This window comes from Corvus kubaryi, unplaced genomic scaffold, assembly GCF_017639235.1.
Source record: "Corvus kubaryi isolate FWS band 111438036 unplaced genomic scaffold, C.kubaryi_AGA036_p1.0 66, whole genome shotgun sequence".
In the NCBI taxonomy this organism is placed as follows: Eukaryota; Metazoa; Chordata; class Aves; order Passeriformes; family Corvidae; genus Corvus; species Corvus kubaryi.
In genome coordinates, this window is record NW_024582054.1 from 34,179,445 (window position 1) to 34,206,636 (window position 27,192).

Here is a 27,192-nt window from a genome sequence, read left to right on the forward strand (position 1 = left end):
TGTCTGTGTGTCCTGATGACAAATTCCTGCTCTTCCTCTGTTGCTTGATTTGCAGCTTTCTGGCAGGCTGGGAGAACATCCTTCTTGTGGGAAGCCAGGAAAACTGAGCTGGAGCTATGTCCAATGCTCAGCAGCAGGATGATTGGAAGAGGGATAATTCAGGCCCATGGCCTGTTCCTGTCACCTGTTTTGGCTCAGAGTTACAGATACCTGCAGCAGAGATCGTAAAATCACAAAATCATGGAATGGTTTGGGTTGGAAGGGATGTTCAGGACCATCTCATTCCATCCCACTTCCACTAAACCAGCTTGCTCCAAGCCCCATCCAACCTGGCCTTGGACCAGAGAGCCGGAGAGGGACTTTGGACAAGGGCCTGGAATGACAGGACAAGGGACAATAGCTTCCCACTGCCAGAGGGAAGGGATAGATGGGATATCGGAAGGAATTCTTCCCTGTGAGGGTGGGCACAGGGTGCCCAGAGAAGCTGTGGCTGCTCCTGGATCCCTGGAAGTGTCCAAGGCCTGGCCCTTGCAGGATCCCAGGACACAAGGAGCAGCCCCTCCAGGATCCCAGGACATGGCACTGTCTGACCCCTCAAGTCTCAAGGGCCAGGTCAGCCCAGGCTGCAGCTCCTGGTTTCTTTCCAGAGGCAGCCTTGAATCCAAAAGTCAGGCTCTCATGACTGGAGCCAAAAGCCAATTAGCAGCAGTTTAGCTTCATCAACTTCCTGACTGAATGCAAGTTTTAATTAAACATCCCATTTTAATTAGTCAGGCATCACGTACAGGGAGCTGGCCTCAAGATTCAAAGGCTGCAGGTCCTGTGCTTTAATTAAAGGAGACTCGCATGAGTTCAACTCCAGCATCTGTGACAGCTCCTCATCCTTTGGAGGGCAGGAGCAGAACAGCTGGGAACAGCTCCTTTCCCTGCCAGGGTATTCCTCTCCTCTTTTACTTCCACATGGATGCTCCAGTGGAAGAACTGGCTGGGAGATGATTTGGTTGGAAAGAGTGAAGAAACAGGGGCTGGTTGCAATGCTTGGGGTGTCAGAGCAGGTACTGGGCTCTTGGTGTGATGCCAAGAGCTCTTTTGGGGTGAGGTTTGGTGTTGGTTGACGGCAGCTGAACACGAGCCCAGGTGTGCCCAGGTGGGCAAGAAGGCCAAAGGCACCCGGCTTGTACCAGCCATGGTGTGGCCACAGGGCCAGGGCAGAGATTGTCCCCTGTGCTGGCACTGCTGAGGCCTCACCTGAATCCTTGGGTCAGTCCTGGGCCCCTCATAACAAGAAGGATTGAGGGGGCTGGAGCATGTCCAGGGAAGGGAACAGAGCTGGGAAGGGGCTGGAGAATTCCTGAGGGAGCTGGAAAGGGGCTCAGGCTGGAGCAAAGGAGCTCAGGGGGGACCTTGTGGCTCTGCACAAGTCCCTGACAGGAGGGGGCAGCCGGGGGGGTCGGGCTCTGCTGGCAGGGAACAGGGACAGGAGGAGAGGAAACGGCCTCAGGCTGTGCCAGGGGAGGTTAGATTGGATATCGGGGAAAAATTTCTTCATGGAAAGGGCTGTCCAGCCCTGGCACAGCTGCCCAGGGCAGTGGTGGAGTCCCCATCCCTGGAGGGATTTCAAAGCCCTGTGGATGTGGCACCTGGGGACATGGGGCAGTGGTGGCCTTGGCAGTGCTGGGGGACAGTTGGGCTCCGTGATCTCAGAGGGCTTTTCCAACCTCAGCAATTATGTGATTTTATGATCCTGCCCAGTGCCAGAGCCTGCAAATGAGCTGGGGTTTGAAATGGGAGCAGCTTCCTCACCCCTGCTGGTGTCCAACCCCAGTGAAGTTCAGGCTTTTCCCGGTGTGCCAGGTGCAGCTGTCACACCCATCCAGCACCCAGTGCCTCCGAAAATAACAAGCCCAGCTCCCTCCTCACCTCCAAGTCAGTGTGGATGAGCTCCATCACTGGCAGCTGGGTTGTACAGGAGGAAAAGCAGAGCAGTTCCAGCGACGCAGAGTTAAAATGATGCTGTTCTCTGTTCCTTGGAGCCTGCTCAGCCCTGCTGAGCCCTCAGCCCATCTGCACCGGCTGCTCTCATCCCTGTGCTGGGACAAGGGAGAATCAGAGAGTGACAGAAATCCCTTTGTCAGCCGTGCCTGGGAAGGAGGAGGGTTATGGAGCTATTAGTGAACACAAAGAGGGGACAGATTCTCTCCTAAGTGCTCTGGGGACAGAGATTTAAATGCTTAGCTGCCATTAATGCTAATGTGAATCAGAGGTCTCTTCTTACTGCCCTGGAACAAGAGCATTGAAAAAAGGAGGGCAGCTTTCCGCAAAGGACAAATTCCCTTGATTTTAAGGCGCTGGTAAATGGGATTTTTCTTCATTTCACACTCATTAATTCCCCTGCCTGCTCTAGTTGAGGGTTGGGCTCAGCTCCACTCCAGCACATGGGAGCTGCCAGCCCCACTAGATGATCCCCTGGATGGTGTCCCCAGAGCAAGGTTTCTGACCCCAAAAAAGCCACCATGATTTTGTCGTCACGTGGAGATGCCAAGTGCAACGTTCCAGTTTTTTGCAGAGAGGGGAAGTCCTTCCAGCGTGTGTCAGAAATACTGACAGATCTTGTTTCCTCTGAAGGACTCCAGTGCCTAAAGGGGCTCCAGGAGAGCTGGAGAGGGACTGGGGACAAGGGGTGGAGGGACAGGACACAGGGAATGGCTTCCCAGTGCCAGAGGGCAGGGCTGGATGGGAGATTGGGAAGGAATTCCTGGCTGTGAGGGTGGGGAGGCCCTGGCACAGGGTGCCCAGAGCAGCTGTGGCTTCCCCTGGATCCCTGGAGTGTCCAAGGCCAGGCTGGACATTGGGGCTTGGAGCAACCTGGGATGGTGGAAGGTGTCCCTGCCCATGGCAGGGGGTTGGAACGAGGTTGTTTTTGAGGTCCCTTCCAACCCAAACCATTCTGGAGTTCTGTGATTCCTCCTGAGTCTCCCACTTAGATCACACACTTGTGGGAATCCTGTGACTCTTCCATCAGTGTCTGGTGATTAAATCCATCTCGGAGCTGCCAGACTGCCTGGCTTTGCTCCAGGGGTCACGGGAGGCACCTGTAGGAATCACAGACCCAATCCATCATTAATTCCCCCCAGAGCCTCTGGTTATGAACGTGGTAACAGCCACCAGCAGGACTCTGCTTTTCGTGGCACCTGGTTGTGGATCACATTGTCAGTGCCCTGGATGAATCCACCATGGAATTCCTGCGGATCCCGTCGGGTGTGTGGCATTAATTAACCTTGTTAATGATGTTTCACAGCCCCCAGCGGGGTGGCTCTGGCCAGGAGCAGCAGGGGTGCAGCAGGAGGGCTGGGCAGGTGTTTGTTTCAAAGGGAGTGAGTCCAGGAATGTGTTTCCACTCCGGGAGAGCCTCAGCATGAGGGGGACCCATCCTGGAGATGGGGACGAAGCCAAACCTTGGAGCTCCTGTGTCCAGTGAGCAACTTGTGCCCACCTATATGTAGGAAGTGGCCTTAAAATTATGGAAAAATTACATTTTTCAGACAGATGATGCCCCTCCCTCACTGGCACTGCAGGCATCAAGAACAGCCAGAGCAGAGGGAAGGGCTGAGCTGAGAGGGGGGTATAGTGAGACCACAGGCAGGGATGCTCTGACGTGATGAGCCATCTTTTTTTGGGAGGCTCCAAGCTTTCTGCACCGTGGGAGCAGTTGTGCAGCGAGTCTGTGGGGAAAGAACTTCCACAGACAACACACACAGGCACCACAGAGCTCTTACTCAATTTAAGCCCACTTTTAAGAAGCATCCCCATTAGGAAAGCCTCAAATAATTACGTTGATCTAAAGATCCCCTTTATGAAATTCATGTTAATGGGGAGGGCGGGGGGGGGAACCTTCTAAAGACTTCAAAGGAAAAAAAAACCAACCCAACATGCTGCAATTTTAATGAGGAGCTTGTAAACATAACCAACCCCTGCTGATTTTTTCCATTAATTGCCTGTGTTATCAGGGACCGGGGCCCTGGAGCAGAACAGCTCTCAGCAAAACACCTTGCTGGGCTTGGGGCATCTTCCCAAACCCAGCGGGGCTGGAGCCGTGTGGGGGCTGAGGAGGGTGATGGAGGCTTTGGAAGAAGCAGGTTTGCGTTGTCCCTGCGGGGCTCTGACCTTGGCTGGGGGAGGGAGGAGGGATGGGGGGACCTGCTGAGCTGACTTAGCAATCCCATTTTTATTAGAGATGCATTCGCTGATTAGCTCCACATCCTAACGACTCGGGCGCCATAAATTACAGAGGAAATGCAGGAACCACTTGGGTGAGATTAACATCTCCTGGGGAAGCAGCAGCAGCAGCCAGGTCATTTTCTGGGCCCTTATTTTCTAGGCCATTAAAGGGTTGCCGCTGGCTCTCCTCGGCAGCAGTGCTGGTTTTGTTCTTGATTTCAGCCCAGCAGCACCTCAGCGGACCCCTCTGCCATCTCACTTCCCATCTCCCACACTGGCACAGCACCACTGGGAATGGGAGCCAGCCCAGTGCCCACATCCTGATCCCAGGAGGGGTGGGCACGGTGGGTTTTTGGAGATTTGGGGACATCAGCCACCTTCCCAGCTCCCTTCTGTGTCTGCCACAAAGAAAGATCCCCCCTCAAAAGCCACAGGGTGTTTGCAGCCGATTTGCAGCCCACAAAAGAGGCAAAACCTCTCCCAGAGGAAAATCATTGAGGGTGATTTGCCCAGCTCTTGAGATAATCACTCCTGCTGGAATCACAGCACAAGGGGAAGGTCGGGAAGATTTCTGAGTGAGTGTCCGGGAAGTGCCGTGAAAATGAAAAAGCTTTTGATGAGCATAATGATTGTTATTACCTCGTTCTGCTGCTGGCCGGGTGTTCCCACCCCAAAGGGAGAAGGAGCAGTCAGTATTTCGCAGGAAGAACCTTCTCTCCCTTCGCTTTCAGGAGGGTGTGGGTGATTTTCAGTGTGACTCGGGTGGCCTGGCCCGTGTTCCCAGCAGCCGTGGGTCACATCCTACAGGAGTTTTGGTGATGCCCTGGAGGACACAGATCCAGGGCAGGGAGTGACTGGCTCACTGTGAGACCCAGGGTGGGTGTGGCTGATCGCCCAGGGAAGCCCGTGGAGGAGGTGGACATGGAATATCTCCTTCCCGAAGCCAGGACATCCATGATGATGGTTAACCCTCCTTCTCCTCTCCTCGCACTCAGAGACACACGGACACCTCGGCGGGATGCAGCCCACCCCCAGCCCAAATCCCACACAATCCAGGGGGGTGGATGAGTCCTGGGCATGGAGATGACCTTGCTCTTTGTTTGTCCTGCAGAGCCAGCTCTCCCAGGCCCTGAATGGTTTGTCAGACAGAGCCAAGGAGGCAAAGGAGTTCCTGGTCCAGCTCCGCAACATGGTGCAGCAAATCCAGGTACTGTGTCTCCAGGCTGAGAAACTGCCCCTTCCCACGAGGATGAGCCATCCTCCATCCCTTTTCCCAAGTTTGGATTGGTGGGTGCTCTTCCAAAAGAACCCACACCTCACTTTTAATATTACCCCCCCTGAACCCTCCCCAAAACTGCTGCTCCCGGTGTCGTGGAGGGAGCAGCAGAGTCCTGAGCCCTTCCCATCTCTACCATGGGTAGATCCAAACCTGTTCCTCGCCTGCCACCACCACGTTTTCCACGATCCAAAGCCGTAAGGATCCCACATCCAGTGCTATGGATTAATTAGTGGGTGGCAGTGGTGCAGCTGCACATGCAAGAATGACCCGTGTGGCACCATTAAAAAGGAAAATCCAGTTTTCCAGCTGGACTGGGGACGTCCCCTGGGCTGTGACTCCCTCTCTGCCCCACAGGAGAACAGTGTGGAGTTCGAGGCCTGCCTGGTGGCCCAGTGTGACGCCCTCATCGACGCCCTCAACAGAAGGAAAGCCCAGCTGCTGTCCCGGGTCAACAAGGAACACGAGCACAAGCTGAAGGTGAGCCTGGGTGGTCAGAGAGCTTCCTGCAGGGTTGGCACTGGGTGGGAATGAGGACTGGGATGCTGTTTGTTGGGGAGGTCACTGGGAAGCCACTCCTTTTCCACATGAATTCCATCTTGCTGCAGGTGCCCAACCCGCTCCCAACGTGTCCCTGAGCAAAGTGTTCCTTCCTCCAGGTGGTTCCCACTGAAGTATTCCATTATTGGGTTCATTCCTAGTCCTTAGGTCAGCAGAGCCGTGTGTACAGCATGGAAGACGACTTTGTTCACATCCCATGTTGCTCCCAAGCTTCTGGAATGATCCCGCAGGATGCTGAGTGCTCGTAACTTCTGCTGAAGTCCTGGGCCACTTGGTGTCACGAGATGTCACCAGGAGCAGGGCTGGCTCCCATTTCTGTGCTTTCGTGGCCTCGGGGGGTGGTGGCGCTGAGATTTTTGGTGTTGGGGGAGCAGAGGTGCCGCTCAGTGGGAGCTGTGGGAACGGGCTCCTGGTTTGTGTCGTTCCCGCTGTCACCACGTCTGTCCAGCTGATTTGGGGCTGAGAAGGGAGGGAAAGGACCAGATCTCACCTGGGAGCAGTCAGAGGTGCAGCCATGGCCAGAATTGCTGGACAAGGTGGTTGCACCCTGGCCATCAGTGATGGGGTCCAGCTGAGGGGTGTCACACCCACATCTGTGATCCCGGGGTCCCTCTCCCGAGGTCATTTCAGTGTTCTGCCTGGAAACTTCTGTGTCTCTTGACCTTGCTTTGGGCCACCCAGGAGGCTCCCAGAGAGATTCCTGGAGCTGCCTAAAACAAGAGAGAAGGCCGCCAGTCCTCTCTGAGTGCAGACCATGGGCAGCACGAGGGCATTTCCACGGGGAGAGAGACAATGGCAGCTTTGTGGGGCCGAGCCCACCATCAGTGCTCATTCCCAGCAACAAAGCACAACCCCAAAGAGCCACGGCACAGAGGGGACCCCCAGTGCCTGGTGGGCTCCCCTTCCCTCATCCCCCTCGGGCCATGGTTAATTAAACTCTCACAAAGCCGGGCAGCACAAAGCAATTTCCCTGCTCAGCACAACCCCGGGAGGCTTTTGGCTGGAGGAATGGATCTGCATCCCACTGCTTGTTCCTGCTCCATCCATGGATCTGCATCCCATGGATCTGCATCCCACTGCTTGTTCCTGCTCCATCCATGGATCTGCATCCCATGGATCTGCATCCCACTGCTTGTTCCTGCTCCATCCATGGATCTGCATCCCACTGCTTGTTCCTGCCCCATCCATGGATCTGCATCCCACTGCTTGCTGCTGTCCTGTGGCCTCCATCCCACCCCATTCACCCTCGTTAACAGCTGGGCTTTGTCATCAGCCAGGCCTGGTCCTTCAAACAAGAAACAGACCCTGGGTTCCTGACTGGACTCTTAAATCAGCCCTGGAGCCTCCCTCCCTGAAGCTCCTGCAGTTCCACGTGCCATGGGAAGGGCAGGAAGGGCTCTGTGGTGCCCTGGTAGATCATGGAATGGTTTGGCTTGGGAAGGACCTTAAAGCTCATCCAGTGCCACCCCATGCCATGGGCAGAGACACCTCCCACTACCCCAGGTGGCTCCAAGCCCTGTCCAGCCTGGCCTTGGACACTTCCAGGGATCCAGGGGCAGCCACAGCTTCTCTGGGCACCCTGTGTCAGGGCCTGCCCACCCTCACAGGGAAGAATTCCTTCCTCATATCTCATCTAAAGTTCCCACTGCCGTGGGTGAAGCTGCAGTGATTTACACTGAGATGACCCTGGGCCCATTTCCATCTGCAGATAAGCAAGAGGTCACCTCCTGGCCTGTGCTTCATGTGGAATTGGGACCCAGGGTGAATCCTGCAGGACCATGGGGCTTGTCCTGGGTGATACCCACATCAGCACAGGACATTTTTGGCCGCTGACTCGGGCTGGGAACTTCATCCCTTCCCACAGAGGCCCATCCAGAGCCTCCAGGCCTATCCTGTGTGTCCACTTGTCACTGCCCTGTCCTGGAGCATCTCACCCGAGGAGGTGAGTGGCCAGAGTGACCAGTGAGCCTTGGCAGTGGCCAAGGAGCCCTTTCAGATCCAAGCTGGTTGCTCCAGCAGCCAGCAGGGAGCCGCAGGGTCCTGGCTGCTGTCCTGGAGCCGCTTTCTCCGTGGGCTGCTGCTCCTGCCCAGTGGGATATTGGCCATCCTGGCACCGTGGCAGGCAGGAGGAGAGGCACAGCAGGGGACAGAGCTTGCCCCTGGCATGGGGCCACAGGCGCCTCTCAGGACACGGCCCAAGTTCCCATCCCAAGTTCCCATCTCCGTGTGGCGCCTGGATTTGGGGTCGGCTTGGCTTTGGGACTGACCTGCTTTGTCCTGACACACATTCCGTGGAGGCAGGCACAAATCCAGGCCTGACTCTGGGCCAGCACTAATTACTCCAGAGCAGGGAGAGGCTTGTGAGGACACGAACTGGGAAGGGACATCTCCCTGCCTTTCTCCAACCTCCCACTGCAGTCGGATTCAAGGCTGAGAAGAACCTGGGCTTTAAAAAACAACATCTGGAGCAGCAGTGGGGCCAGGGGCCTGCTCCACCTGCAGGACAGACCTTCTTGTCTGTCCTTCTCACTGCTGGTCCCGGTTTTAAGAGGAGCAGTGGGGTCTTTCCCGAGGGATGATGTCCTCCAGCACAGGCAGGTTTGTGCAGGGGACACAGAGGCTTCCCTGTGGTGTTGTCCCAGGAAGAAATCTCTCCTCAGCCCACCACACACAGACTGAGCTCTGGGTGCACCTCCTTAAGCTCTCAGCAGCATTATGGACCATTCCAGTCGTTTTCCAGCCTTCAGGCCATGGGATGCCTTGGCTCCATGATTTCTCCAGGCTGCTTTGGCTGTTCAGGAAAACAGCATTTGCCACATTTCCCAGGAGAGCAAATTACGTAGGAAACGCTCACCAGGGGCTCCTGTCCATGGCACTGGATCTCCAGAGGTGAGATGCTGCTCCTTCTTCAAAGGTTGCAGTCAGGATTTTCCAGGGGAACTCAGTGTTCCTGTTGGATCAGGTTCCTGGTGGTAACAGCAGCTCTGCTTTTCCCAGCTCCAGCCTGAGCCTCCTCTCCCGAGTCACCATGGAAACACCCACCTGGAAAGCTCTGCTTGGGGGATTCAGCACAATCAAACCTTGCCAGGATCTCTCCTGATGATTTTTCCATTTGGGATTTTTCCATCTGGGTGTGCAGCTCCGTGGTGAAGCACAGCAGCACCTGGGACACCACCTTCCATCCCCACAGCCCTGCAGGTAACCCAGGGTGAGGAGGCTCCTGTCCTCCACGTGACATTCCCAGCAGGACTCATCCCAGGCACTGGGAAGGTTGAGTGCCTTGAAATGTTATCCACCCCAGTACTAAAAGAGAGGAGGAAGACACTTAAGTAGAGCTGAGCATAGATGTTATTGCCTTCCAGGAGCTGGATTAAAATTAAAATGTAAATTATAGTCAATGTCATCTCGGGAAGAAAAGCTCTTGAAAGAATTGTCCTATTTTGAGGTCGTGGTGAACTGCTGTGAGAGCACAAAACCCCCTTTTTATAGGCTGGAATTAGCAGCCAGGTTCTGATTGTTGCTTTATTTAGCACCTAAAGGGGGGTAAAAATGGTATTTGGTAAAAATGACTACAAAGAAAATGTGTGGAGCTTCCCAAATCCCCTCAAAATCTGAGCCATTGAAGAGCCCGGCTGGGGTCAGGCTCTTCTCCCAGATAAAGGGGAACAGCCTCAAGTTGCTTCAGGGGAGATTTAGATTGGATTTGAGGGAAAAGTTCTTCATGGAAGGGGTTGTCCAGCCTTGGAACAGGCTGCACAGGGCAGCAGTGGGATCACCATCCCTGGATGTGTTCAAAACCCATGTGGATGTGCCAGGTTTTCCTGGGAATCTGGTGAATCCTGTGAGTCCTTCGAGGCCTCCCAAGGCCGCCCCTCAGCCCAGCACAGCCCCTTGCATGAGTCCAAGGCTTGAGGAGCTCCCAGATTTCCCTTCCAGCTCTCTCCATCAGCAAACTCTTCATTACTGGGGTAACAGGGGCTCCCAGGGAGCAGAAATCCCTCATGCATGAGGAGAATCCCAGGATTCTGTGGCTTAAGGCCACTTGGAAAACTTTCTGGCTTCACTGACCTTGCTGGGTTTAGACCAGGCCTTCAAATGTGTGGGAGATGTTTAGGTCTTACTTCTCAAACCTTTAATTTTACTAATCAAAGTCATTAAGTGTGCATCCCACTTCTCCTTTAAAGCCACAAAGCCCCACTAGATTCCAACCAAAGATCCCTCTTTTTTTTGCCTTAAAAACAGTTCAGTGCTGGTGAAGGCAACGTGGATTTCTGCTCTTGGCTTTTGTGCTGTAGAGATGCTGAAATTACAATGCTGTTTTATGGCCTGGTTCTCCAGATGGATGATGCTGGATCCCTGAGGGGATCACAGAGTTAGAGAAGGGCTGGGACAGAGCTGCAGCTTTGGATTCACCTGGAACAGGCTGCCCTGGGCTGCCTCCCTGTGAGCTTGGAGTGTTTCCAATGCTGGAGACTCCACAGCCTCTCTTTTTCTGGTCTTTGACCACCTTTATAGAAAAAGAAAAAAGCTTTTATTATGTCTGAACCCAGCAAATGCTGTTTCCTGGAGACTGGTGCCTGGCTGGAGGGAGCAGATGGCAATTCTGCTGGAAATACTTGGAAAGCACCGGCTCCGACAGGGAGAGGTTCACAAATTCATTATCCTGGCCAAACCAGACAGAGATTTAAGCTGCAAAGAAGATAAGAAGATTGTCTCAGCAATCCCATCTTTGCTGCCTTCCTGGCAGCACGTGCATTTCCCCACAGAGGGGTCTCACGTGAGCGAAGGATGCGGCTTTTCCAGGCGTTCCGGGTGGGATTCCCATTTTCCCATCCGCAGCCCAGCAGGCAGGGAATGCAAAACCTGGCTCTGGCTTGCTTGGTGCAGTCAGGATGTGCTCTAACAGCAATGTTGGACCCCACAGACTGGTTTTATCTCATGGTCTGCAGCTGGGAGACCCAACATCCACACAACAACAACAACAATCCTTCCAGGAGCAGGACAACCCCCAGCCCCTCTCTCTGAGCAGGAGGGATCAGATGAAGCCAAAAGGCTGCTTTGAACCCCCGCTGCACCTTCTGGCTCCTGCCCTGAAGGACTGAGCAGCCCTGCTGGGAAAGGAAATCCAGGGGCTTGCCCTCTGTCAGGAGGGTCAGGGTAGGAGTAGGATCTTCAGGACCAGCTGGTGGCTTTGCTTCATCCTTACAGGACCTAAAGGGGCTCCAGGAGAGCTGGACAGGGACTTGGGACAAGGCATGGAGGGACAGGACACAGGGAATGGCTTCCCAGTGCCAGAGGGCAGGGATGGATGGGATATTGGGAAGGAATTGTTCCCTGGGAGGGTGGGCAGGCCCTGGCACAGGGTGCCCAGAGCAGCTGGGGCTGCCCCTGGATCCCTGGCAGTGTCCAAGGCCAGGCTGGACATTGGGGCTTGGAGCAGTCTGGGACAGTGGAAGGTGTCCCTGCCCATGGCAGGGGGTGGGATGGGATGGGATGGGATGGGCTTTAAGATCCTTTCCCACCCAAACCATCCTGGAACTGCACTCAAGTGCTAGAAACTGGCATTCAAGGAACTCCCCACTCTTAACAGCAGTGTTGGAGGCCAAAACCAGCATGTGCAGGTCCTGCTGCACAAAAGCTCCACCTCAGAGCCATCCAGCATCTCCACAAGCCTCTGGCCAATGTCCTGGTCCAGAGGAGCCATATGGGAGCTCCCTCTGGTGCCTTGTCCACCCTGCACACGGGGTGCCCTGGCTGCACCCCTGCCCCAGCTCCCGGGCTTGCTGCAGCCTCCCTCTGCCACAGCCTGGAAACACCAGGCTGGGATTGCTAAAATCAGCCAGGAATGGCTGCTCCCTAAAAATCTGGAGCTGTTTTGGAGAGTGCTTAGTGGCATTTCACAGGAGCAGCAATGTTGTCCCAAGTCTCCCAGGGAAGAAGGGACAGGACGAAGGGAAGCAGCCTCAAGATGCACCAGGGGAGGTTTAGATTGGATATTAGGAGGAATTCCTTCATGGAATGGGGTGCTCAGCCCTGGCACAGGCTTCTCAGGAGTCTCCATCCCTGGAGGGATTTAAAATCCACGTGGATGTGGCACTTGGGGACATGGGGCAGTGGCAGCCTTGGCAGTGCTGGGGGGAACAGTTGGCCTGGATGGTCTTAGAGGGCTTTTCCAGCCTGAATGAATCTCTGCTTCTAAGCTGCAAGACTGGTAGTTCTTTTCTTCCTGCTAGGTGATTAAGTAGAGGTGATTAAATTTTAATTAAGCAACACGTGATGGCATTGATTGCTCTGCAGGAGCCACCCCCCCTTTGAAGCCCAGGTTCCTTCACCGCAGGAGCCTGACGTGCTTCCTTTGCCCTGCCCATCCCTCAGACAGGGATGCTGGAGGGATGCTGGCAGGAGGAGATGCTCCCCAGCCCAGGGTGGGCATCCAGGAGCTGCTGAGCCTGTGGAGCAGCAGGCACTGAGCTCCCAGGAGTGTTCATCCCTGTTTATTGCAGCTTTTCCCATCCCGCTGCAGCTGCAGAGCTCATCCTCATTGTAACACTCCACGGAGCTGCACAGCTTTGTTCAGTGCTAGTGGAGAACTTTGCACAGCTTTTTAAAGCTCTTCCAGCAGGAGAAAATAAAAAATCTTCCATGAGCACTTGAGCGCATCGCTCTAAGAATAAAATCTCTCTTCCCGAGCTGCTCAGCCAATATCCCGCAGCAGAAATCCTGGAGCTGCAGGATTCAGTGTGAAGGAGCAGCCAGCCTTCAAATAAATCCTTGTGGCATCCAGCCTGAATCCTTTTCCTCCTTGCTGTGCTTCAGGGAAGGTCAGCAGAGCCCTCAGGCACCAGTAAACCACAGGCTTGTGCTTCTCTGCTGGGATGCTGGAATGTGATCCCTTGGGGAACCAGCCATGGGTGCGGGAAGTGCCTTAATGTGGAGCCTGGGCAGCCCCAGGCAGAGCTTGGATTTATTGATTTATTTATTTATTTCTCTCCGCTCCCTGGCACTTCTCTCCCTCAGAACTCATCCCCAGCCAGTGGAAAAGATGAGGGAATTCTGCAGCGTGGTCCATCTCAGCTGATGAGCATCTCAAACAGATCCTCAGGGATGAGGCTGGGGGAGTGGTGTGTTCATTCCCCTTGGAAACAGCAGCTTCCAGGGTTGCTCCTCATCCAGGGCTGTTGAGTGCAGCTGCCCCAGAGCCAGCCCCACGAGCTGGCTGCATTCCAAGGGTGGATAGGGCAGCTGTGGATCTATGGAAGTTGGCATTTGCTTTGCATGGAGCTCACAAGCTGCCATTTGGAAGCTGGCTTAATTAAAGACAGGGCATGGAGCTGCCCTGCTGCTTTGAATAATTATGTGTTAATGATTTGGGGCTAAACAAAGCTTGTTGGAATAGGTTGCCCAGAGAGATTGTGGACTCCCCATCCCTGGATGTGTCCAAGGCCAGGCTGGATAGGGCTTGGAGCAACCTGGGATAGTAGGAAGTGTCCCTGCCCATGGCAGGGAGTGGAACAAGATTAGTTTGCCATTGGAAGGGACCTTAAAAACTTTCTGGGATTCTGTGTTGTTGTTCGCCAGGTTTTGAAAGATCTGGAATTCAGTGTGTGAGTCTTGGCCAGTTCTGCCTTTCCCTGTTCCCTTGAGTCCCTGTCACCCTGCCATCCCTGTCCCCTGCAGGTGGTGCGGGACCAGATCTCGCACTGCACAGTGAAGCTGCGCCAGACCACGGGGCTGATGGAATATTGCCTGGAGGTCATCAAGGAGAACGACCCCAGCGGCTTCCTGCAGGTCGGTGTGGGGGAATGCTGTGCTTCCTGCACAGCCCGGGGGAATGCAGCAGGGTTGGGGGCTGCTCCAAGCAGGATGGACCCAAAAAATCAAGGCTCAGCCTCTGATCCCCCTCCATATCCACAGCAGGGCAGGAGCAGGGGCAGGGCAGGGATATTTCTGGAAGGGAGGGTTGCAGCAGGGACGGTGCATCCCTGGAGCAGGGATCACAGCGTACTCGTGGCTCTCCACTGAGAGACCAACACACAGCCCTTGGGAGCTGCATCCCACCATTCATTCCTGGGCTTCCTTTGGCATTAACCCCTGCCATTAAACAGCACCCAGCGCTCCAGGGATCCCTCTTCCAGCCGAGCCTGCAGGGAGGAGTGATGCTGGAAACCACAGTGACATCCCAGCCTTCGGCAGCCAGCCTGGGAGGCAGAGGGAAGGGGCAGAGCGGGGTGGGGACAAGGCATGGGGCTCATCCCACGGCAGCTGAGGCTGCTCCTTCCCTGCAGATCTCAGATGCTCTCATCAGGAGGGTGCACCTGACCGAGGACCAGTGGGGAAAGGGGACGCTCACGCCCCGCATGACCACGGACTTCGACCTGAACCTCGACAACGCCCCTCTGCTGCAGTCCATCCACCAGCTCGACTTTGTCCAGATGAAAGGTAAGGATCTTTCCAGTGCCTTCCCAAAGCTCAGCTCTGCTCGTGCTGGGAGCTTCCCTGCAGCTCATCCCAAGGGAAAGGGCAGGAAAGGAGTTTCTCATCTTCTCCCAACAAGACTGGGCACTCTAGAGCCAGAGTTATGCCCCTTCCTGTGTGTTTTGCATCCCTGGGCCAACCATCTGCCTCCCTGTCTTGGATCCCTGGGCAGTTGTGTGCTGGACCAGGGTGCCAGGAGCTTGGCTTTGCCTGGAAAAGCACTCCTAGTGCATTAAAAAGTTACTAGTGCATTAAAAAGTGCTCTGAAAAAGTTACTAGTGCATTAAAAAGTGCTCTGCAGGGTGGGACCTCTCTTTTGGGAGCAGAACAAGGCTCTTCCCAACCCTTTCCTCACCCCTCCATGCTCACTCAGTGCTGAGCAGCATCTGTCACAGACCAGATGTCCCTCCAGACAGAGCCAGGTCACTTAACCTGGGCTCTGCCCTCCCTCTCCTCACCTCACTGTTGGTTTAGATCACCATTTTGGCTTCATTTCCTCGCCGTTCCCCGTTCCCTCTGTGCTCCTTCTCCCATGCCACCGAGAGCTGCTGCAGCCCATGAGAAATTTGGGATTTGGCAAGCCCAGGGAAGCTGACAAAGGTGCAAAGGGGCTGTGACAGAGGGAGGCTCAGGAGGACACTGGACATGGGCTGCACCTTCAGCTGCCTGGAGCAAGAGCCACCAGCTGCAGGTCTGGCACTGCCCTTCATTCCAACCACGGCTGGAATTCCTGGCCCAGGAGCTGTTTGCACACACCAGGGTGTCTCAGTGGCCAAGGACACGAAGGATGTTGGCCACACACATCCCCTGTCACCACAAGGAGCATCCTCAGCTGATGGCCCCGCTGGTGCTGAGGAGCTGCCCGTGCCTGCTCATCATTAGCCAGGCTGTTCACTTGAAATGTCAGGAATATTTTTGGATTGCAAACCCATGGAGGGCTGGATTGCTGGTTCACACTGCTGTCTTCCTGCCCTCCCTTCCTGCAGTTTAGCCCAGAGGGTTATTTTTAATTAATAAGAGCAAATCTGCTGCTGGTTCAGCCACCCACCCTCCTCTTACCAAATCTCCCTCCTCCCCCTCCTCCTCCTCCTCCCAGCTCACCCTCGCTGTGCAGATCAGTTGTTGGTTTTGTAGGCTTGCAGAGGGGTGGGTTTGGATCCCAAATCTGTGTCACAGCACTGGGGGAGGGAGGGTAGCACCGGAGGCCTCAATAAAGAGCAATGAGCAATAGGTACAGGACATCCCACTGCCAGCCTGGAGGTGCCTGAGGATCCAGCCCAGGAGGTGGAGGAGTCACAGAGGGTGAATGCTGAGCCTCTGCCAGCAAGTCCAGCTTTTTCCCAGGCATCCATGGCTCATCCCCATCTTGTCTGGGTTCTCCGTGTCTGGCTCTTGTCACTTCAGGCAGCGAGGATGAGGAGGGTGGGCGAGCAGCTCTGTTGAGAGGTGCATCAGTGGACATCTCCCTGTCACACTGCCACTCTTGCCGAGCTTTTCAGAGCAGGAGTGGGCTGTGGGACACACGTGGAGCTGCCTATCACAACAGAAAAAACCCCTGGCGGTCCTTTCTGTCCCCTGTGCAGCTGATGGGAGCCAAAGGAGGTACTCAGCCCCCAGTTTTGGTGCACTGAATTTATTGAATGGAAAAGCAGGGCTGTAGATGAGTCCAGACCCAGCGTTCTGCAGAGCCTGGGGGAGAACATCCCAAGTTTGGAACTGGCTACATGAAAGGTCCAGGCAGCTCAAAACAAGTGCATTGTGCTGCCATAATGCTCCAAAATTAATTAGAAAATGGGAATATAGAAGAAAAGCTTCACCAGGCTGAAGGGGTGAAAGAATGTGGTGGAACTTGGTGGGAGAACAATCCCTTCTAGTTCCTCCCCTGCCCCTCAAGCTGCCTTCACACCGAGGCAGTAAATACCCCTTGCATTTCTCACCCGGTAGTGCCCGCAGCTAGGGTTGCACTAATTGCACTAATTGGTGATTAGTCTCCTCCCCAGTGCCGGCCCCACCCATCCTGCAGCTGGAGGAGTGCTGCACCCACAACAACAGCGCCACGCTGTCCTGGAAGCAGCCGCCTCTGTCCACGGTGCAGGTGGAAGGATACATCCTGGAGCTGGATGATGGCAACGGCGGCCAGTTCAGGGTAGGTGCTGGGAGCCAGTCCTGGGGAAGCCCCTTCTTGCTGGGAAGGGGATGCTGCTGCCTCCAGTGTTTCCCTGCCACGAGGTGACCACAGAATTTGTCCTCGTGCTTCTTTGCAAGTGCCCTCTTCCCTGCTGGGGTGCCCAGGGAAGCGGATGGTGCAGACAGGCTGCGGGATTTTGGGGAACAGGGGTGCAAGTGGCCAAGATGACTTGGAAACACAAAGAACCCATCCTGAAGCTCTTGTTGCCCAGAGATGCTGTGGCTGCCTCATTCCTGGAAGTGTCCAAGGCCAGGTTGGATGGGGCTTGAAGCAATCTGGGAGAGTGGAAGGTGTCCCTGCCCACAGCAGAGGGTTGGAATAAGGTGATCCTTAAGGTCCCTCCCAGCCCAAACCATTCCATGATTCCATGAAGCTCCATATTTTTTGGTTGCTGAGTATTTCATGTAAGGTATGCTAATGGCCATGAAAGCCTCCTGGTTTGCCAGCTGCCAGCAAACAGAGGTGTTTAAGGCCTGAGGGCTTTTAAATTGCTGTAATTACACAATTAAAATATGATTTTTCTCTGATCCGACACGCTGATAATTATCCTGGTGTGTTCACATCCACTGAGAGCAGGCACAGGGACCAGCTCATTGCACTCTGAATTTATCCACAAGGAGCTCAGGCAGGCAGGAGCCAGAGCAGAGTTGAGGTGCAGGAGAGGTGACATGGGTGGGCCCTGGGGAGAAGGGAGCAGGAGGCTGGGGGTGGGGACAACAAGGTCAGTGCTTGCTGCTGATAATATTCCTTCCCAATCTCCCATCCAGCCCTGCCCTCTGGCACTGGGAAGCCATTCCCTGTGTGCTGTCCCTCCATGCCTTGTCCCCAGTCCCTCTCCAGCTCTCCTGGAGCCCCTTTAGGCCCTGCAAGGGGCTCTGAGCTCTCCCTGGATCCTTTCCTTCTCCAGGTGAACACCCCCAGCTCTCCCAGCCTGGCTCCAGAGCAGAGGGGCTCCAGCCCTTGGAGCAGCTCCATGGAGATCTCCTCTGGACTCGCTCCAGCAGCTCCACATCCTCCTGATGTTGGAGCCCCAGAGCTGGAGGCAGAGCTCCAGGTGGGATCTCAGGGCAGAGCCCCCCTCACCTCCTGCTGGTGCTGCAGCCCAAAGCAGCACCCAGGGACAAATCCCGTTTTGCTCAGCTTTAGCCCCATCCAGCACTCACAGGCCTGCCCCGGGGAGCAGAGCAGGGTGGGATCCTGTGCATCCCCAGTCCCTGGGGGTGTTTTCCCAGCCCTGGCATTCCCTGTGGTTGCCTTGCAGGAGGTGTACGTGGGCAAGGAGACCATGTGCACGGTGGATGGGCTGCACTTCAACAGCACCTACAGTGCCCGGGTCAAGGCCTTCAACAAGTCAGGAGTCAGCCCCTACAGCAAGACCCTGGTCCTCCAGACTTCCGAGGGTAAGGAATCGCAGCAGATCCCGCCCGGCGCGCTCGGACGCGGCTCAGGACACCCCAGCTCGGCTCCACTGGCCCTCCCTGAGCACTGACCTGAGGGGAAGGGACCACCACCTCCCTCAGGAGCCTCCAACAGCGCCAGAATCTCCCTCTCAGCCTTTTCCTTTGCAGGGGATGTTCTTTGGGGAGGTGTTTAAATTCGGGGTTATGTGACACAGAAGGGAAGCTCAGATATTTTCAGTGATCCCATTTAGGCAAAACACTGCCAGCCTTGCTCCTGAGGGCTGTGCTTGGCTGCACGGTGCCATAACCACAGGATTCAGCCCCTGGCAGTGCAGGACAGAGAGCAGAGGGAGCGTGGAGCAGTGTGGGTGTCCTTCCAGAGCCAGGGATGCACAGGAGCCCCACAGCAGCGTCTGCATCGCCCCCACAGCCACAGGCACTCAGAATATTAAACACCCCCTTGCAGGCTGCCAAGGAATCTCCCTGCCTGGCTTTAAGTACATTTGTCACACCAGGCACTTAATCCATTGTGGAAAATTGGTTTATTCCTTGACGTGCAGGTGGAGAGTGGCAGGGCTGGCTCCGAGCTGGGAGTCGGGAGCAGTGGGAGCTGCAGCTGTGGAGGGAGGGATCAGCGCCCACCAGCACGTCTGCTGCCCCACAGCCAGGCACAAAACCCTTCTTTGGGAGTTTTCCACGCTTGCTGGAATCCCTTTCCCTTGCTCCCAGACGAAAATCCTCTTTTCCAAGCCGTTTGAGGATTTTTTTCACAGCAGCATCCAGCTGACTGGCAGCTGGGATCAGAAGGGAGCACACACAGCTCGTGGGGCTGCTGGTGGGGTGGAAGGAGGGTGAGAGCTTTCCTGCCACAGAGCAGCCCTGGGGGCTTTGAGCAAGTGGAAAAATGGGATTTTTGCTGAAAAAGTAGAAGACAAAAGCAGAGCAAGGCTATGCAGAGTGTTTCTCTTGCTGCCAGCAGGAGATAACCATTCCAGTTTGGAAAGGGCAGGAATGGGATTCATTCAGAGGTAGAGCAGACAGCAAAACTGTGACAAACTTCTCACAGGAGAGGCAGGGACGTCAAATCGCAGCACAGAGGCCTTGGCACATTTGTCAGACACATCAGTGCCTGTTTGCAGACTGAGCACCAGCAGCAAAGAAGCTGCAGAAGTTCCTCTGGAGATCCAGGGATGGGACAGCCTGGATCCAGCCCTGTGCCAGGTTGGCCAGGACTGCTGCCAAAGCCTGAAGGTCAACAGCTCCCACTCCAGCCTTGGCAGGAGACAGCAGAGCTTCGACTTCTCATCTCATTTGTGTCTCACACGACACATTTGAGACACAATTTCCTCATCAAAACCAGTTGGGCTTTTAAGTTCTCAGCCAGGAGTTCGCAGGGTCCCCACTATGATCTTCCCAGCTCTGATCTCCTCTCAGAGGTGTTCTCACTGTCGAGCCAAGCTCAAGCCCAGCTCCAAAATATGCAGGAATCTGGGAGAAAATAGCTGCTTGTGGTCCCAGCAGGGCCGTGCTTGGGGTCTGTGCTTGGTCTGTGCCACCAAGGAGAAGTTCTACTCTCCTTGGCTGCATTCATTCAGCCTTTTCACTTGAATGAGCTTTTGCGTTTGTTATTCCAGCACGAAAGAAAGAGGGAGAGAAAGTCAAACGGGCCTGGAGCATTTTGTGCTCTTAGAGGCTGCCTGAGCTCTTTTGGATTCCAAGAGAAATAAATCCCATCTGTGCCTGCAGCTTCCGGATATCTGAGTGACTTGTTGAATAGAGCTGCCTCGCACATCACAGCCCTTGGTGAGGCTTTTATTCCTGCTTTTACAGCAGCATCAGGCCTTTTAAGAGCTATTTAGTCTGAAGTAGGCTTAGCTTTCCCCTTCAGCTGAGCTCTGCAGCTTCCTGCAAAGTGGTTGTGTGGGAAGAGAGGACAAAAGAGGGACGGGCTCGATGTGAAGAGAATATCTCTCTGAACGTGGCTGTCCTGCTCTAAGTGCTTGTGAGGAATTCTGGTGTTTAAGGGCTGGTCTGTAGTTGTGGCCCATGAGATCTTCATCTGCAGCCTGTGGAAGGGAACTGGAGCCTTTCTTTTGCCTTCCCTGAGCAGTGGGTAGTGAGGAGGAAAATGTCTGGCAGGGCCTCAGCATCTGAAGAGAGCAAGGATGAGAAGAGGGGAAAATTGTGTCTGGGGCTCTGCAGGTGGTGCCTCTGTGGTCCTGCCCAGCCAAACAGCCACAGGGAGCCAGGCAGCACTGGTGGAAAATCCCATGGGAAGGCAGCACGAGCACGAGTCTACAGCGAGAACATCTTCCCGTGGTGAGAGGCATCTTCTGCTCATCCCAAAGGAAACTATTGCAGGTCACTCTTCAAAGCTGGTTCTTGGTGCCACCAGCAGGACAAGGTGGTTCCTGGCTGGGAGAGGGTCTGTGTTCCAGAGCCCTTCCCGTGTGCTGGGGCTTCCCAGGGGTGAAATCCCTGTCACCAGCACAGCCAAGGGGCAGCAAGGGCTGAAGGTGACGTCCTTCCCTTGAACCATGTCCCCTCCTGAGCTGATGCTGGGCTGTTCCACACCATCCCTGGGAGTGTCTCTTGTCCTGTCACATCTTAGCCAAAGGCTCCAAGGCTCTGCCTTAACCTCCATTTCTCCAGCACCTGAATGAAGCTCAGCTGCAGGCTGGGAAGTGAGTCTGGAAGGAAGTTTCCAAGGTGGCCCAGGGCACAGAGGTGTCCCAGAGCTCGGCTGGTGGCAGCACTGCTTGGCTGTCCTCACCTGGGACCTTGGCTCTCTCCCAGCCTCCTCCTCCTCCCTGAGCTGGGCAGCCCCTGCTCTCCTGGTCTTGCCTCATCCAGCAGATTTCCCAGCCTCTGGCCAGTCTCCTGCTGACCTCTTCCCATGTTCTGTCCAGCAAGCTGGACGTCAGGATGAAGGACCAACTCACTCTGGGTGGAGATGGAAAAGAGGAGCTCAGTGGTGCCTCCCAGGCTTCTCTCCAGGCACAGAGCTTCCACCTCCCTTCCCCAGCCAAGTCAAGCACCAGAACCTTTTCCTTCAAGCCCAGCTCCTCATCTGGAGCCCAACTTTAAATTCCTGACCATCCATGGAGTGACCCTGAGCAGCAACCAGGGCTTTTTAACCAGCAGCTTTTGGAAAGGGGGAACAACCCAAGGGGGAGCAGCCTGCAAGGAGCTACAGGGATGTGAGGGGCTAATTAGGGAGAGTCATGAGCACAGCTGCTCGTGGTAGTAGTTCCTCTCGCTCTTAGAGGTTAGAGCCCGTTCCTCCCTAACCCTGAGCTCTGTTTATTGAGTGTTGTGCAATAATTTATCTCCTCTCACCCCACTGACGCCCTTTGCTTCCTCAGCCTCGGCCGCAGCAGCAGCGAGTTGCAGAAGTTACAACCCACCATGCAAAAAAGAAATGTTCCCTTTTTTATGTGTTGTAACACAACTCCCAGCTCAGTCCATACTCACAGCCGAGCTGGGAAGGCTGGGGATACGGTGTGAGTGCGTGGATGGTGGATTCTACACTTTCATGTTAACATATCCCTGGAAAAGCTTAGGGAAGAAACTGCAGGAGGTGACTGTGGTAGCAGGGAACAGAAATGACCCAAGGGGTTCCCTCTGCTCTGACATTTTGCTGTGAATCCCACGAGTTCAATTCTTGCTGTAAGGCTCAGATGTGTTTTGACAGGTACAAAGGGATACCAAGAACACAACCTCCCGAACAGCCCTTGAGTAAGGTGGGTGCTTGGTGGTTCTTAGGGTGATAGAGCTTAGCACAGCCCTGCAAAATGCCTTTCAGTGTCACCAGCTGGGTTCTCCACCCCTGATGATTGTGCACAAAAGGGTTTGGGATGTGTCAAAGCACGATGGGACGTGTGCATGGTAACCTGTGAATTTTTTTAGGTGCCTTACTGTGAAGAGGTGCAGGACCCCCCTTTACAGACAAGCCAGTTGAATTTGTCATGCTCACAGGGGGACACTTGGGAAGATGAACACGTTTTCCTTGCTGTCAGGCTGCCCTGAAGGGTCTCGCTGGGCTGCCCAGCACCAGACATTCCTGCCCTGCTGCAGGAGCGGGGTCCCTGCTCCTCTTCGAGGTCCGGCCCGGGCTCGGGAGCGGCGCTGCCCAGCAGAGACCCCATTTCTGATCTGTAGTTTGCATTGATCTTACGTTTAGACACGCAGTCAGAAGAACAGACCCTCCCTTTTCCAGTGCCTTTGGAAAGATCGCAGCTTCGTAGAATGAGTCCTTTCTCCTCCACCCTTAATCTACAACCCAGCTTCTCGGGGAGATCCTACTTTGAGCTAAGATCTTCGGCCCACCAGCTGAGCTTGCATTCTTCCTTACAGTCCCTGAATTCAGCCGGTGAGCTGAGCACCTCTGGCGTTGCCTCTTGGTCTGTGCTTCTGGGCATCTCCAAACTATTTGTTTGTTCTGTTCCGTTGTGTTTGTTTTTCCCATGACATGCGGATGGCAGCGAGAATTCTTTCTGTTTGTCAGGGGCCTGCTCCTGCCCCCAAGGGGGTGGTCGGTGGCGTGGTTCTCCTGGGGTGTTTCAGCTGTGCCAGAGTGGGCAGTGTGAGGTGTGGGGTGATGGAGCAGCACAGTAATTCCTTACCTGGGTGCTGCTCTTGGCAAGACTGACGTGGCTGAACCCTTCGGTGATCATAAATCCCAGAATGGTTTGGGTTGGAAGGGGCCTTAAAGCTCATCCACTTCCAACTTCCTGGTATGAGCAGGGACACTTTCCACTAGAAGATCCCTCATCTCTAGTTTGTGTTGAGCTTGTTTCAAGGGATAATCAGAAAACATATTCCCTGGGTGAAACCTGTGGAAATATCCCTGTGGTTTCCTTTCACTATGAAGATTTGGTGTGTGAAATTAGTTTGGTTGATTAATTCTAAATCGCCCCCCTCTTAAGAAAGAAGCAAGTCTGGGTGCAGGCAAGGTCTAGCCCAGAGAGGTGGTGATGCCCCCCTTATTGGAGGTGTCCCAGGCCAGGTTGGACAGGACTTGGAGCAGCCTGGTCTAGTGGAAGGTGTCCCTGCCCATGGCAGGGTGTGGAATGAGGTGATTTGTGTCCCTTCCTACCCAAACCAGTCTGGGATTCTGTGATTCCAGCTCACAGCCTGGCTTAAGGCCTGGAGACGTGGGCTCTCTTCTGCTCAGCTTTGAGCACTGGGCTCGGCTTTTCCAAACCCAGACGTGATCATTCCAAAGCCGTGTTTCCTGCGGAGCAGAGGACACCACTCCCGTGGTTCAGATCCGTGTGCCCGGAATCGCAGGCTGCGGTGGGATGTAGGCAGGTCAGGCAGAGTGAGGGATGGATTTGGGCAGCCAGCGAGGAGCCACAGGCACAGGGATCTCTCAGAGCTGTTTTCTAACCAGTCTTTGCACATCTTCTGTTGCTAAAGATCCTGGGCCCTGATTCTTCCAGCACTCTGGATTTACACCACTCCAAAGGCGTTAATTCCCGGCTTTCTCTGGTGTAAGCCCAGGAAGAATGGGGGCCCCCGATTGTTTGATTTCCATCCCATAACACGGAATGAGGAATGCTGCAGCATGACCCTTGCCAGAATAACCGGGGGGGCACCCTGCAAATTTTCTTTTCTTTGTGCTTTTTATGTTTGATTGCTCATCGTGCTGCTGTGAGCTGATGGCTTCCAACGCTGTTTTGTTACGGACGTTCCTTCCTTTGTGTCCGGTGTTCCGGGACCCTTCCGTGCTGGCCGTGAGCGATACCCGTGTCTGCACCGTGGACCTTCTGCAGCCCCACTCTGGGGTGGGGGGACAGGGAAAAACGGGATCCTGAACGCCAAAACAGGGTCTGTGTGTCCCTCACGAGAGCTTGGAGCAGAGAGATGCGCAGAGACCTGGGAAAGCGAGGTTTGAGTCGAAACACGGGGCAGGATTCATTAAAGCAGCCTCAGGAGGAGCCTCTTGGCACAGCACAGAGCACAACCACAGCCGGGTACTTTCCCACCAACACCCAGGGCAGCAGGGGGAAAACCAGGCACAGAGCCAGGCAGGGGTGGCCCTAAAATCCAGCACCCTTCGTGAGCACCCTCCCATGCAGCGCCAGCACGGGGCTCTGTGTTGGCATCTCCTCCTGGTGAGAACAAGCTCCTGGATCAGGACAAGCCCCTAAGTCAGGAAAAACTCCTGGATCAGGACAAGCTCCTAGGTCAGGAAAAACTCCTGGATCAGGACAAGCCCCTAGGTCAGGAAAAGCTCCTGGATCAGCACAAGCCCCTAAGTCAGGAAAAACTCCTGGATCAGGACAAGCCCCTAGACCAGGACAAGCCCCTAGACCAGGACAAGCCCCTAGACCAGGACAAGCTCCTGGATCAGCACAAGCCCCTAAGTCAGGACAAACTCCTGGATCAGGACAAACTCCTGGATCAGGACAAGCCCCTAGGTCAGGAAAAACTCCTGGATCAGGACAAACTCCTAGACCAGGACAAGCTCCTGGGTCAGGACAAGCCCCTGGATCAGTCCCCAGCTCCCATGAGGTGCTTGCAGCCCGCAGTCAGGCACAGGAGCAGGAAGGGCACCCCAACACATCCTGCCCATGCAGCTGATGAAGCTGCAGCCCTTTGGTGCTAGCAGGGGTCTGAGCCAGCTCTCAGCCCCCAGGGATCCCCTTTCCACTCCCGCCCAGACCTCACAGCCATCAGGAAGCAGCCTGGCAGAGCTCAGTGGTCCCTCTCCACTGGACTCACCAGTGGCTGCCCTTTCCTCAGTCCCTGTCCTTCAAGGAGTGATTTTTCAGTCAATTTAGAGAATTTTTACCAAGCAGCCAAGATACTTCACCAAGGCTAAAATTTCCTGCCTCCTTTCCGGAGAAGCGCTGAATAATTGGGCATCCTGAGCAGTCAGATTTAAACAGTCCACACTCAAACTCCCAGGCTGTGCTTGCACCCCGCTCCGTGCCCTCTGGCTTTTAATGAATCAGGTCTCCTGTGGCTGCTGGATGCTTAATTAACAATGAAATGCTCACAAGTGTTTGTCAGGAGGTTGTTGTTCCTTAGCTGTGATGTGTGAAATGTAGTATCTCTTTATAGGATGCAATTTTGACACACAAGGATCACCTTACTCCCAATTAGGCAAGTATCTTAATTACAATTAACTGGCACCTCCTGCGTGTTGCTTCATTCTTTTTGCTTTTTTACTTCGGTGACTGAGCAGCGTTTCTTGCTCGTACCCTGCTTGCAGAGCACTCTCGGATGTCACAGAATCATGGAATTGTTGAGGTTGGAAAAGCCCTCTAAGATCATCAAACCCAATCATTCCCCAGCACTGCCAAGGCCACCACTGCCCTGTGTCCCCAAGTGCCACATCCACAGGGCTTTTAAATCCCTCCAGGAGTGGGGATTCCACCACTGCCCTGGGCAGGAGGCAAATCTGGCGAAGTTATGATTGCTGTAAAGGCATTTTAAGTTTTTCCCCCTGTATGGTTTTAAAGAGAAGCCTGAGATCAGTGCTCTGGAAGTGGCCCTGTGATTAAGAACTGATCCTTCTGCTCTCCTCCTCTTTTAAACTGAAAGAGGAGAGGGTTAGATTGGATATTAGGAAGGAATTCTGGCTGTGAGGGTGGGGAGGCCCTGGCACAGGGTGCCCAGAGAAGCTGTGGCTGCCCCTGGATCCCTGGAAGTATTCCAGGCCAGCTTAGGGCAACCTGGGCTAGTGGAAGGTGTCCCTGCCCATGGCAGGGGATGGAATGGGATGGTCTTTAAGGTCCCTTCCAACCAAAACCATTCCATGATTCCATGATTCTCAGTACATATCCCCGCTCATTAAGGCCACGTGAACGTGGGCCAAATGCTGCGGATGCAATTAGCCCCTCTGCAGCTAATTAAAGCAAGGTGGCTGCTGCTTGCCTGTCCTCTTCAGACTTTCTGCAGGGCCTGTCCTGCTCATTCCCCCAAGAGAAAGACCCTGCAGCCCTGTGGGATTCCCTCCTCACCCTGCACCCACCCACATCCCCAGTCCCTCTTCGCACCTCTCACCCCACCTTGATCCAAAACGCCGACAGATCCATGCTCTGGCTGGAGTCACAGACAAGCAGGAATGGTTTCTCCTTCTTTCCCCTGCCCGACCTGACGTGCTGTTTTCTCTCCCGCATGCCTTGCCCTGGGAATGACCACAGTTGACATTAAAAAAATGGTGGCAGGTACGGCACCCCCGTGTGCGGCGCGGGGAGCGCGGGGCGGCTGCGTGCATGGGCGCTGTCTTGTGAAACGTTCCAATAAACCAATGAATCCGTCTCACCCGAGTGTTTTTATTTTTCAAGCCGTCAGAGTGTTTTTGTGGATGTGTCAGTTGACGTTTTCAGCTGGAGGAAACCACCTGGGGAACTGGGCTGGTGGCTTGTGAATGAATCCCCGTCCCTCTGTCTTGTCGAGGACGTGACACTGTATCTGTCAGATTTGCAGAGCCGTGTGCATTTAAACCAGCAGCCCTACGGAATCGTGGAGGTTTTGGGGCCTTTTCCAGCCTTCCCATGAGTTCTTGTCTTAGGTGTGGCTCGTTGCTTGGCAGGGAGGTTTCTTGGTGTGATGTGGTGTCTCTGTAAATGAAGACCTTTGTGTGTGCTTTTGGTTCCCAAAAACAGCCCTTAAATACTCACATGGAGTTCATCTGCTGCTCCTCGGTCCTCTCTCCACACTGACCTGACCCTGCAAACTAAGTAACACTTGGTCCTGAGAGTAAGTTATGTTCCAGGCCAGGCTGGACGGGGCTTGGAGCAACCTGGGATAGTGGAAGGTGTCCCTGCCCATGGCAGGAGGTTGGAACAAGATGGGCTTTAAGGTCCCTTCCAACCCAAACCATTCCATGATTCCATCATTCTGTTAGAGCTTGGAGACCTGGTGAGGATCACGTCTCCTGCAAGGGCCAAATTTTAGGAGACCTTGAGGATCCTGCAGGCTCACGAGCCGAGACATTGGGAGCCACGGAGCAGCAAGAGCGAAACTCCTCCAAGTCCTGGCCATAAAACCTCAGCCACAGTGGCAGCTGCAGCCACAGGAGCTCAGAGCATCCCTCCGTGGTGGAAGTTGTCCTCGGT

At 54.7% G+C, this 27,192-nt stretch overlaps 1 protein-coding gene across 8 annotated transcripts in view; it reads left to right on the forward strand.

Moving 5' to 3' along the window:
• Positions 1 to 27,192, forward strand: part of TRIM9 (tripartite motif containing 9) — a 60,027-nt gene that overhangs the window by 27,646 nt on the left and 5,189 nt on the right. The window contains exons 2-10 of one of the 8 annotated variants that reach the window (XR_006019477.1): positions 5,330 to 5,425; positions 5,852 to 5,974; positions 13,733 to 13,843; positions 14,341 to 14,494; positions 16,519 to 16,676; positions 17,980 to 18,118; positions 22,302 to 22,490; positions 25,190 to 25,231; positions 26,419 to 26,645. Coding sequence is in view for 7 of the 8 variants with exons in the window: in XM_042048277.1 (XP_041904211.1) it covers positions 5,330 to 5,425; positions 5,852 to 5,974; positions 13,733 to 13,843; positions 14,341 to 14,494; positions 16,519 to 16,676; positions 17,980 to 18,118; positions 22,302 to 22,490; positions 25,190 to 25,231; positions 26,275 to 26,298 (1,036 nt within the window). In the remaining variant the exon portion in view is untranslated. Of the gene's footprint in view, positions 1 to 5,329; positions 5,426 to 5,851; positions 5,975 to 13,732; positions 13,844 to 14,340; positions 14,495 to 16,518; positions 16,677 to 17,979; positions 18,119 to 22,301; positions 22,491 to 25,189; positions 25,232 to 26,274; positions 26,299 to 26,418; positions 26,646 to 27,192 lie in introns of all 8 variants that reach the window. The other 7 variants (XM_042048277.1, XM_042048278.1, XM_042048279.1 and 4 more) reach the window with 7 other exon arrangements.